The sequence below is a fragment of the Vulpes vulpes genome, chromosome X, assembly GCF_048418805.1.
Source record: "Vulpes vulpes isolate BD-2025 chromosome X, VulVul3, whole genome shotgun sequence".
NCBI lineage: Eukaryota > Metazoa > Chordata > Mammalia > Carnivora > Canidae > Vulpes > Vulpes vulpes.
The window spans coordinates 20016244-20028726 of record NC_132796.1 but is presented as its reverse complement, the minus strand read 5'-3'; the positions used below and the strand labels follow the sequence as shown (position 1 = coordinate 20028726).

The 12483-nt window shown below is 49.4% G+C and overlaps 1 protein-coding gene across 5 annotated transcripts in view; it reads left to right on the top strand.

Annotated features, from left to right (window-relative positions):
* The window catches only part of PCYT1B (phosphate cytidylyltransferase 1B, choline), a 129516-nt gene extending 120017 nt beyond the window's left edge, over nucleotides 1-9499 (top strand). For 3 of the 5 annotated variants that reach the window (XM_025997432.2, XM_025997431.2, XM_025997433.2), the window contains exon 8: nucleotides 5647-6921. In XM_025997432.2, coding sequence (XP_025853217.1) covers nucleotides 5647-5859 — 213 coding nt within the window. In that variant the 3' untranslated portion in view covers nucleotides 5860-6921. Of the gene's footprint in view, nucleotides 1-5646; nucleotides 6922-9230 lie in introns of those variants that run through there. The other 2 variants (XM_072744504.1, XM_072744503.1) reach the window with 1 other exon arrangement.
* Nucleotides 9500-12483: the final 2984 nt, after the last annotated feature.

Genomic DNA, 12483 nt, shown 5'->3' with positions numbered 1-12483 from the left:
AAGAAGAAAATGTGACAGACCAATTACTAGTAAGGAGATTGAATTAGTGATCAAAAATCTCTCACAGAAGAAAGGCCCAGGAATTGATGGCTTCGCTGGTGAATTTTACTGAACATTTAAAGAAGAATTAATGTAAATCCTTCTCAGACTCCTCAATGGAAGGAGGGAATGCTCCCAAACTTATTTTATGAGGCCAGCATTACCAAAGCCAAAAAGAATACTAAAAACTACAGGCCAATCTCTCTAATGAATATAGAGGCAAAAATTCTCAATAAAATATTAGTAAACTGGGGGTACATGGGTGGCTCGGTTGACTGACTCTTGGTTTCAGCTGGGGTCATGATCTTGGGATTGTGAGATCAAGCCGCTGTCCGACTCCACACTTCAGAGCCTGCTTCCTCTCTCCCTCTGCCCCTCCCCCACACAAATGGGCACTCATGTGTTTGCTCGCACTCTCTCTCCCTCTCTCTCTCTCTCTCTCTCTAGAATCTTTAAAAAATATTAGTAAACAGAATTCACATTAAAAAGATATTTTACCATGATCAAGTGGTATTTATTTTGGGGATACAAGTGTGATTAAATCTATTACTATGGTACATCACATTGATAGAATGTAAGAAAAAAATCTTATGATCCTCTCAATGGACACCGAAAAATCATTGGGTAAAATTTAATAACCATTCATGATAAAACCTCTTAACAAATTAGGTACAAAACAAATATACCTCAACATAACAAAAGCTGTAGATAACAAACCCACAGCTAACATGGTACTTAATGACAAAAGGTTCAAAGCCTTTCCTCTAAAGTCAGAAACAAAACAAGGGTGCCCATTCTCACTCCTCCTATTCAAGATATTACTGAAATCCTAGCCAGAGCAATGAGGCAAGAAAATATAAAAGCCCATCAGAATTGGAAAGGAAGAAGGTTGTCTATTTGCAGATGACATGATTTTATATACAGAAAATCCAATAGACTCCAAAGAACTGTTATATCTAATCTACAAATTAAGTGAAGTTGCAGGATACAAAATTAACATACAAAATAAGTAGCATTTTTATATACTAACAATGAATTATCTGAAAAAGATAAATTGATCCCATTTATAATAGCAATGAAAACAATAAAATACTTTGGAATAAATTTAACCAAGGAGGTGAGAGATCTGTACACTGACAACTGTAAAATAGTGCTAAAAAAAATTAAAGACAGAAATAAATGGAAAGGTATCCCCTGTTCACAGATTAGAAGAATATTAATAATGTCCATACTATCCCAAAGCCATCTATAGATTAAATGCAATCCCTATCAAGGTTCCAATGGGATTTTTCACAGAAATAGAAAAAAATCCTAAAATTTATGTGAAACCTCAAAAGACCCCAAATACCCGAAGCAATCCTGAGAAAGAACAAAGTGGGAGGCATCACACTTCTGATTTCAAGCTTTATTATACAGCTATAGTAATGAAATCAGTATAATTCTGGCATAAAAAAAGACACATAGACCAATGGAACAGAACTGAGAGCTCAGATATAAGACCAAACAAGGGAGCCAAGCATACTCGGAGTAAAGATTGTCTCTTCAAGTAATGGTGCTAGGAAAATTGTATATTCACACATAAAAGAATAAAACCAGATCCCTATCTTACACCATTTGCCAAAGGTAACTTGAAGTGGGTTAAAGATGTCAATGTAAAGCCAGAAACCATAAAAATCCTTGAAGAGGGATCCCTGGGTGGCGCAGCGGTTTGGCGCCTGCCTTTGGCCCAGGGCGCGATCCTGGAGACCCGGGATCGAATCCCACGTCGGGCTCCCGGTGCATGGAGCCTGCTTCTCCCTCTGCCTGTGTCTCTGCCTGTCTCTCTCTCTCTCTCTCTCTCTCTCTCTGTATGACTATCATAAATAAATAAAAAAAAATTTTTAAACAACAAAAAAAAAATCCTTGAAGAAATCATAGGAGGAAAGCTCCTTTACGTGGGTCTTGGCAATGAGTTTTTGGATAGGACTCCTAAAGCATAAGTTGCAAAATCAAAAATAAGTGGAACTATATCAAACTAAAAAGCTTCTGCACAACAAAAGGAACCATCAACAAAATTAAAAGACAACCTACAGAATGGGAAATATATGTGTAAACCATGTATCTGATATGAGTGAATATCCAAAATATATAAAGAACTCACACAATTCAATAACAAAACCCCAAAATAATCCAATTAAAGAACAGGTTAGGTACCTGAATAGACATTTTTCCAAAGAAGATATACAAAGGACCAACAGGTACATGAGAAAATGCTCAGCATCACTAGTCAATAGGGAAATGCAAATCAAAACTACAATGACTTATTACCTCACACCATTAGATTGGCTGCCATCAAAAAGACTAGAAATAACAAATGCTAATGAGGACATGGATTAAAAGGAACCCTTGTGCATTGTTGGTAGGATTGTAAATTGGTGTGGCCATGGTGGAAAACAGTATGGAGGTTCCTCAAAAAATTGAAACTGAAACCACCATATATACAATCCAGCAATTGCACTTTGGGGAGGAAAGGAAACAAAACTCTGTCTTAGCACTATCTGCATCCCCACAATCATAGCAGCATTATTTAAAATGGTCAAGACATGGAAGCAACCTATCAATGGATGGAATAGATAAAGTACAGTATGTGTATACAATGGAAGGTCAGTCAACTCTTAAAAAGGAGGAAATCCTGCCATTTGTGATAACGTGGATGGATCTTGAGAGCATTATGCTAAATGAAGCAAGTCAGAGAAAAACAAATACATGATCTCCCAAGTGGAAAAAAAACCCCCACAAACCAACCCACAACTCATGGAAAAGGCATTCCGATTTGTGGTTACCAGGGGAAGACATAGGAGTGAAAGAGGGAAAATCTGATTGAAAGTGATCAAAAAGTAAAATAAATAAGTAGTAGGGATGCAATGTATAGCACGAAGACTATTTAGTTAACATTGCTGTGTGGTATATATGAAAGTTAAGAGAGTAGACCCCAAGAGTTCTCATCACAAGGAAAAAGATCTATTTTTTGTAACTATAGGGCAGATGTTAACTCATTGTGGTAATAATGTCTTCATACACGTAAGTAAAACCATTACTCTATACACCTTAAACTGTGCTGTGTGTCAATTACATTTCAATAAAACTAAATTTTTTTACATGCTGGGAAGATTTAAAAAAATCTGTAACAATCTGATATATTAAAAGGTATCTCCCTTAATTATTTTGCATTTGTTTACTAGTGATGCTGAACATTTTGTATAGGTCATTTGTAAGTCTCTTGTGCATTGCCCTACCAAGCCTTGTGCTCATTTTTCTATGAATGTTTTTACATTCTTCTTTTTAATTTGTAAGCTCTTTATGTAAGAAAATCCACTATTTATAGTTAAATGTTGCAAGAATTTCCCCATTTTTCACTTGCCTTTTACCTTATTTCATGGTGGTTTGGGGGAGGGTGCGGTATGTAAGTTTTACACTTTTACGTAGCCGGACACCAATCTTTTCCCTTATGGTTTCTCTCTTTGCTTTTATGCTCCCACCCAAAGGTATTTCTCAGACACAAATTTGATCATACCCCTCCTTTAGTTAACATCTTCCAGGGGCTCTTGGGAGGGAAAAAAATCCAGCTCCTCCTGGTGTTCAGGCCTGGCCTACAGTCAACCCCATAGGCACTCAGCTTATAGTCATGCCAAGAACTTTAGGTTGTACTCTCTCTCCTTAGCGCCCTCTTTTTGGAAAGTCACCCTTCCACCAGCTCCCTGGGCTCACTCCCCACCTCAGTCTCCTATTCTTGTACATCACCGAAGCCCCAGCTTGGATATGAGCATCTCCTGCAGAGCACCTAGTCTTCCGGGGTGGGGTGGGGGGGTTCTGTAATGGTTTGTAAAGTAACTCAAATAAGTCTAAAATGGCAAACAGGAGAAACAGCTCTGGGTGCTGGCTTAGGATCACAAGATTGGCCTGAGGTGCTGGGGACTGAAGTTCCGTGACAAGCGAGGGAGAGAAATGAGGACACAGCCCCCCTCCCCCGCAGCACGGGCAGGGCACTCAGAAATGGGTGGAATGGAATATGCGTGCACGACATGGGGGGCCGAGCTGCAGGCAGAGAGCAGAAGGGCAGGTCAGCTGGCACCACTGCTAGGTCAGGACTGGAATCTCCAGAAAGCAGGCGAAGGGGACAGCGTTGGGGGAGGGCTCAGTTCTGAAAGCACCGGGCAGTAGTCACCAGAGGTCCCAATCTGCAAAGTCTGTCTTACCACCGAAACCTCCTTTACCCACCGAGTCCCCCACACCGGCAAAGGACACTGCTGGCTTTCTAGTTCCATGGGCCAGAAACGAGTCACTCCCCTCCCTCCCACGCCTCACATCCCATCTGTCAGCAATTCCTGTGGGCTCTACCTTCAAAATGTAGCCAGACTGCGATACTGCATGATTCCGTTTAGAGGACATTCTGGAAAAGACAAAACTGGAGGGACAGAAAAAGGATCTGTTGCCAGAGGCGGGGGGAGGGGGTGGCCGATGGAACTCCCCAGTACCCTGACGGTGGTGGCAGTCACACAACTGCGGGCATTTATCAAAACTCATACCACTGAAGACTAAAAAGGCTGAGTTCTACCTTAAGTCCGCTGTCCCTTGATGAAACCAAGGGGTGGGGGGACATCTACCCGGCCTCCGACCATTTTCTCACCTGGTCTCCTCCCGGCCGTGGGTGCTTCAGCATCCTCCGTGCTCCTGCACCCCCCACTGCAGCCAGGGGCAGGGGTCCTTAGTCCGGACTCGAACTCCAGAGGCACAGGAGCTCTCCCGACATTTCTCTTCTCACAGTAAAGGCCGAAGTTCTCACATGGCCACAAGAGCCCAGGTGACACAGTGTTCTGTCCCTCCTCTGGTGACTTCCTCTTAGCCTCCTCCCCCACACGCCTCCCCTCCCCTCTCCTCCCCTCCCCTCCCCTCCCAGTGACTCCACTCCAGCCACTCCAACCACCACTGCCTCCTTACTGCTCCCTGGACGTGCACTGCGTGCTCCCTCCTCAGGGTGCTCTGTCCCGAGTGTGTTTGCCGATTTCCATTCACACGGCTCCTCCTTCATCTCTTCCAGGGCTTGGCTCCAATAGTGTCTCCTCCTTGCGGTCTTCCCTGAGCCCCCTCATTACCATTGCTGCTCAGCTGCCCCCCCCAACCCCTGTTTGCTGTCGCCTCCTGTTTTGTTTTTTCTCACAACTGGTATTTCCACCTGACATCCACGTATTTGGTTCATTCTGGTTACTGTGTGATTCCTCGTCATGTGGAGGAGGACAGGGATTTCGGTTTTACCCCTCACTGCCCTCCTGTACCTAGGACATTACTATTCGCCTGGCAGATGATAGGTGCTCAGTGAAATTCCCTAGCTGGAGTAAACAGCCCCAAGAACCAGCAGAGATGGTCGTCTCTGTGTCCGCGGCTCACTGGCCTGGAATTTCACTCGGCTGCTCCCACAGGATGGCTCCCTGGATGCCATCAACTGTAGGCCACGTCTGTGGGGTGGCGGTGTCATGGGGTGGTGGCTCTCCCTCCTGCCTTTCCCTGTCGTTTCCCTGACACCCCAGATGGCTGACTTAACAGATTGCCTTGTCTCCCATTTCTCTCTAGAAGCAGATGTTCCAGGAGAGGAGTAGCCGGATGCTGCAGGCCTTGTCCCCGAAGCAGAGCCCTGTGAGCAGCCCCACAAGGAGCCGGTCCCCCTCCCGCTCCCCGTCGCCCACCTTCTCGTGGCTCCCGAACAAGGCCTCACCCCCCTCCTCGCCCAAAGCAGCCTCAGCCTCCATCAGCAGCATGAGTGAGGGGGATGAGGATGAGAAGTAAAGGCTGCTGGCAGACAGCAAGGGCCACACCACACAGGCTGGGGCGAGGGTGGGATCACCAGGAGCGCCTGGGTGGGGTTGGAAGGGTAATGGTTGCAGGAGCTGCAGCTCAGCTAAGGGAAGGCCTGGAGACCAGCTCTCCCTCAGCCTCCACTCAGCCTAAGATTTGGGCTCTGCATGGAGGTTTCCAGCCGGACAACCTTGACAAACCTTCTTAGCAGCATCTAGAACCACTCCACTTTAACCTCGCTAAGAAAAGGTGCAGAGCACCCCCAGGAGACTTGCACTGAGTGGGGTGTCTTCTGCTTTGGTCCTTACACCCACCCCTATCAAGTACACCACCCATGGAAGCGGCTGTTCCCTCAATCTGCTACTTCCAGCTCATAAGGGCCCTGCACGTTGCCTCCTACCACCCAAGCTCTGCCAGAATAAAGCTGTTTCCGATAGAGGTGGCAAAGTGCTTCTGAAGTAGTCCAGTTCAAGAGAAACTCCAGTCTTCTCAGCGTAGCCCCCGAGACCTGATGTTGCAACACATCGATTCTTTCCAGTTCTAGGAATGTGGTGCATAGACGAAGACATGCTTTAGGCCACATATATAAAAGGTCATCTAGCATGAACCGTAACTTCCTATTCAGAGGACACTTGTGTCAAGGAGAATGCCATGTAAGGCCTAATATGTCCTGCCTAATATGTCCTGGCTGTCCTTTTCTCATCATTGGTTTGACTTCATGGTTTCCAGAAATTACCTTAATCTGTGGGAAATGCAACAAAGAAAAACATTATGTGTATATATATATATATAAAGGAGGAGCTGCTTTGCTTTGGCTCCAAGTTTAGCAGATGGCAGATGTCTCCTTAAAGGATGCTAACTACCGAATGGCTTTTCCCATTTCTGACCAGTTAACGATTTCATAGGCCTCAAGTGAACAGTTCGATGTACCAAACCACATAGTATACCCGTAGGGGTGCTACTGCACGTGTCTGTTCTATGTATGCTCCCAATATGCTATCCAGGGTGTGTATCATATGCAATATGAATATATGGTGGTAGCCTTTTACGATATACGCTCCTGTGCTCCCCTAACACCCCGCTGCAATCCTGGGTCTCAAGGACTGCCTGGTTCCCTTGTGACATGGGCACTTTGTAAAAAACGCATCCTGGATCCCCATACGAATGTCTTGTCCCGACCATGAAACAAGTATGTTGTTCTCATGGCCTCCCATAATGTTTTGAGGTGGAGGGAGGCCCCGGAGGGTTCCCCAGAGCACCGTGGGAACCTCAGTTTGACCTCCGCATTGAAATGGCCTAGGTGGTTATGTAGTTACCCCCGGCCCTAGGTTTTGCCAGATGGGATGAAGAGCCTAAGCACTCCTGCTGAGTTGTTTGAAGTTACTCTCCACTAACAGGTAGGAAAGGAGCAGGTATAGTCAGGGCGTAGAACCACGCTCTCAGGTAGACGAGGCCCTGCCCGTCTGCGCCAGAGAAGCCAGAGGCCCGAAGCAGCTGCTGTGGGCAGAGCTCAGCATGTCTCGTGGCAGAAACACCGCCTTCCAGAAGCCCTGGGAGCTAGCCTTGTGGTGACAAGTGGGGCAACCAAGGAAGGAAGGTGGCATGTCTTTCCCCCTCGTGTCGGGGTCAAACTACCTCCCTGCGCACCTGGAGCTAAGTGGTGTTGACGGGGAAGCAAAAGCACGCGGCCGAGCTGGCGGGAGCCCCGTTCCCGGCCGGCTCTCCAGAGTTCCGCTGGGCACCCGCGTGGGGACAAGAGCGCTGGCCGGAGGGCGGCCCGCGAGGACGCATCGGTCAGTGGCCCAGGCCGAGAGCGCTGCTCAGCGCAGGGAGCCAGGCCTCGGGTTTCCGTCCGGCCCTTTGGCCGGAGCGCCGGGGCGGAGGCCTGGCTCCAGATGACCGGCCCGCGGGCAGTGCGAGGAGGAGCACAGCCAGGCAGGGCGACGTGGGGAGAACGAGGGACGAAGAAAGGAGCCAAGGCGGCCTGGAGAGAGCGACGGACGTTACTGAAAGTCTGTGCCCCAGACCATGCTTGGGCCTCGCTGTCAGGGCAGCCGGGTGGGAGGGCCTCCTGGTGCTTATTCCACGGCCCAGGGCGGACAGACCCACTCTCACCCGGCCGTGCCCTGCGGCGGGTCGTGTGGGCTCCAGCGGCCCATTCCGTGGTGGCAGGCCTTACACGCCCACGTACCACAGGCGCCACTTAGGTGACTCGGTGCCATCCAAGCTGCCGGTGATGGGCGATGAGCGACATCTGGTGTATCCCGGGGACGCGCCGAAGCCCCCGCAAGCCACCCTAACTCTCCCCCTGTGTGTCCCTGCTGTCTGCGCCGATACCTCCCCGCTGTCCTGAGGCCCCCCGAGACCACGGACAGGAATGGGGGCGGGGATTCTGCAGCCCAGCCTGTGCCGCTTCGGGCCATCAGGGTCCCCCCACACGCTTCCTAGGAGAAGGCGGGGGTGCCCTTCGTTTGGGTCAACCAGCCAACAGTCAGGGCCACGAGAGAGGGCGCGGGTGTGAGATGTACAAATGATGCGCAGGCCCGGAGAGGCGAGCGGAAATGCCGGGAGGCAAGGAGGTGTCCCTCGTGCCCTGGAAAGGGAGGGAGGCTTCGGCCGAGGACTGCAGAGCAGCGCTGAGGATGATGGCAGAGGGGGCAGGTGACGAGGCCCGGTGTGAACAGAGGGGGGGAGCAGTGACTTTCTGCTCCCTTTCTAAGCGTTGCTCACCCCCCCACAGGGGAAGAAGAAAGGCTTCCTTTCACGGCCACCCAAGGGCAGTGTAGGTGGTGGGGTGTGGGTGTCCGCCCCGGAGACCCCGCCCCACCACTGCATTGGCTGCCACATCCTCGTCCCAGGGCCCTGAAGTCAAACGTTCGCTCTTCTACCAGCTAAAAACCCAGGGGAGCTCTAACCTCCTGGTCCCACTGAGCGGCCTGTTGCCGGGAAGCCGCTCCCGTGTGCCAGGACCTTAGAGAAGTGAAGGAAACCCACTTCTAGAGGGGAGCCCCTGAGACCCGAGGCTGCCTTCCGACCTGCTCTGTGGGCTTGCAGTCCTGCTCCGGGCCTCGGGCTGTAGTCACTGTGAGTCCATCCCTTGAGGGAGGGACGGGAAGAGTGTGCGTTTGTTTTCTCTTCATCTTCAGGACTGATAGAGCGCCAGGCACACCCCAGAGAGACGCGCAATGGGGTCACAGACTCCGCTGAATCAGATGAGCCCCTTTGGAGCAGAGATGTTCCTGTTCCTCGGGCATCCATTCAGCACTAGTCTTGGCCATCAGACTTAAAAAAAAAAAAAAAAGAAAAAGAAAAGAAAAAAAGAATAAGCTCATGAGGCATTTGCAACTTCTACTTCTCTCTAGACTTGAGTTTTTTGTTGTGTCACTGCGACGTGTCCTGGGACAAAGCCATAAGAAGAGCATACGTACTTAGGACTGCTGTACATACAAGAAGACCAACACTCGTCTGGGTTGAAGTAAGAGCTTATGCCCAAGCAGTTGCTCTGGTGCTGAATTATGCCAACCACTGGAATCAGCCCTCCAGCCCCCGCCCTCATCCCTCCCCAACCCACCCGGCTCCCAAACACCACAGCATTCCCAACTGGTTTATAAATAAAAGGATGCCTAATGCACTCGGGCCTGTCGTGTTCCTTAGGGGTGCCGCTGCGTTGGGAACAGAGGTCTCCACCCGGCGTCGGGTTCCACTGCTAACTGGCTCTGAGCCCCCCCAAACCACTTCACTTCTGTGGCCTCGAGGTCTGCCTTTGTCCAGTGGGGGAGGGGGCTGGCGGTGGTGAGAGGTCTCTGCCTGGCAAGGCCTCTGAACTTACGCTGCGACCCCGGGTTCCCTACCTTCTCCAGCCGGGATGCGGTCATGAGGCCACATGAGGCCCCGGAGATGGGGCTTCCGCTCACTGACCAGAGAAGTGCCCCCACACCCCCACCACCCCCACCCCCACCTGGGCAGGCCCTTGGGCTCCACCCACCGCCTCGTGTGGCCACCTGGTGGCTGCTTCACACCTGTACCTAAGGGGAGGGGCGGGGCCAGCGCCTCCAGGGGCACGTCTGGGGGATGGGGCACCTCTGATAGGAGGGGAGCCGGGGGCTGGGGGTGGAGGCGCCCATCGGGATCCCAGATGGCCTGCCGGGAGGGGAGCGGGTGCTGGCCCTCCTTGAGCCCCACTGAGAAGTTCTATGAACCCCATCCGGTGAGGTTTCAGGGTGAAATGCCAACGGTCCTAAAGTTAGCCTGGACTCTAGAAGGCGCGGCCAGACCTGTATCCGGCAAGGGAATCTGTTTAAAAACAGAATAGCTTTTAATTCACAGACCGTAGTACTTGGCTTGGGCACCCAGATCAAACACATCCTCGACAGGTCGTAATTACAGCAACAGCCACAGGTTTCTTCTTGACTTCGTGATGCCTCAGAAATGTTCTCAATGGAAAAATCCATCCTCAAGCATAATACAATTCACACTGAAGAACCCTAATATTTGCCCCGAAGAGAATTAGCTTTTGTTAATAAACAGAACCCCTGGAATAAAAATGTACGCTATCAAAAATGTTTACACACAAACCACACACACACACACACACACACACACACTCCCCTAGTACTGGAGTCCTCGTTGATCACTGGAGTCAAATGTTTAACTTCCCCAGGTATTCAGCAGGAGGGGCCAGACAGAAATACTCCCACCGAGATGTCATTTGGATAAAGCATGACAAGTCATCAGCCCCAAAATACATAGCCAGTGCTCGAATCCTTTAAGAAATCATCAGGTAAAAAAAACAGTAAAACCTGAAAATATCATTAAAAGCATAAATACCTGTGGGTGCTAATTGATCTTTGTCAGGCCCAGCTGTACTGCCCTAACTTATATTCTAGGAAGAAAAAAAAAAAACCAAATTAGCTGAATCTCAACCGCTGCTGACTGGATGTGGAAAACTTGAGATATGTGCAGTGCAGGCCTGGCGTGTCTCCTGCAAGCAATTTTTTTTGCTCTCCTTACCTTCATTCTCTTTCTTGGGGGGCAGGGAAAGGAACTGATGTGCCAGGTTACTGTACTGTCTTCAAAAAAGCAGAGTTCTGACGGAGAGATTAGACATAACTAAAATATTTGATATGTAACCTTCCATTTTCAAAGAATTAATGAATCTATACCTGAAAGAGTTGGGATACTTTATCCTTTCCACAGGGACCTTTTCAGCTAATTATACTTGCAAATGAACTTGTCACTCGAAAACCTCCCAAGTTCAAAGAAAACCTGTCATCGTCAGCCATGCACGTGGCAGGACACGACTGCTTGCACGGCTCGTGTTTCCTGCCTGGTAGACATGCTCCGCCCAGCGGGTGTTGACAAGATGCCACTCACTGGTCCGACCACAAGCCAACATGAACACAACAGGGTCAGGGATTCTTTTTTTCCATATCCAGCACCCAAGAATGAACGATCATTGAAAGAAGTTGAAGAGGTGCATATTAGTTTCCCACTTCTGTGACAAACTCAGTGGCTTAAAACAACACAGGTTTTTTATTTTGCAGCTCTGGAGGTCGGAAGTCCAAAATGGGTCCTACTGGGCTAAAATTAAGGTGTTGGCGGGGCTAGATGCTCTAGGGGAGAATGTTTTCTTGCATTTTCCAGCTTCTAGAAGCTTCCTGCATTCCTCGGCTCGTGGGCCCCTTCCATCTTCAAAGCCAGCAATGGACAGCGTGGCCTTTCTCACATCCCACTACTCGAACATGCCTCCTGCCTTTCTCTTCTACTCGTAAGGGCTCTTGTGTTTGCATTTGCTCCCCCTGGATAATGCAAGAAAACTTCTCAGCCCTAAGTTCATCCGCAACTTTAATTCCTTCTTGGCGTGTGATATACCATGTTCCCAAATTCTGAGGATTACGACGTGGACAGCTTTGGGCAGCCGTTGTGCTACCACCAGGTGACTGAAGATGACCGTCGCAAGCCCTTGAACCTTTTTCCGGCTCCTGAGGTGAGAAACTCTCATGCAGATAGATTCATGGTCCTCTTTTTAACATTCTTGTATCTGCTCATGATGGACCTGCTTAAAATGTTTCTCCCGACTCTTGTCCACAAGAGAAGCGCGGACTAGGTATAATGGAAGAGGTCTGGCCCAAATGAGCATATGCTAGTTGGTCCGTGAGGACAGACGCGTTGGGTCCTCAACTCACGAACATGGAGCCATGGCTGGTAGCGAAGGGAGGGTAAGAGCCCCTGCCCTGATCTCTACCCTCCCACTCATACTTGGCTATCTCAAGAAGGCAAAGCCAAAAGGGCAGCTAACCGGAGTCTTTGGTCGTCGGATATGTTCCTGCTGAAACAAGCCCAGGAACACAGTTTCTAACAGGCAGGGTCGTTGCCTACTTTCCGTCTGGATTTTGACCTGGTCCTTGGGTGATGACCACAGCCACTTGAAGCTAGAACTCACTTCCAGTCATCCGGTGTCAAAACACTCCACGCTCCTTTCTGGAGTAACTCATTTTCTCGTTGTGGCCTTTATTAGCGTTTTAACTTAAGGCCTACCGCACATTCCTGTCCGGAGCAGTCAAGAAACATTTGAGGGGATCCCTGTGGGGCTCAGTGGTTTAGCGCCTGCCTTCG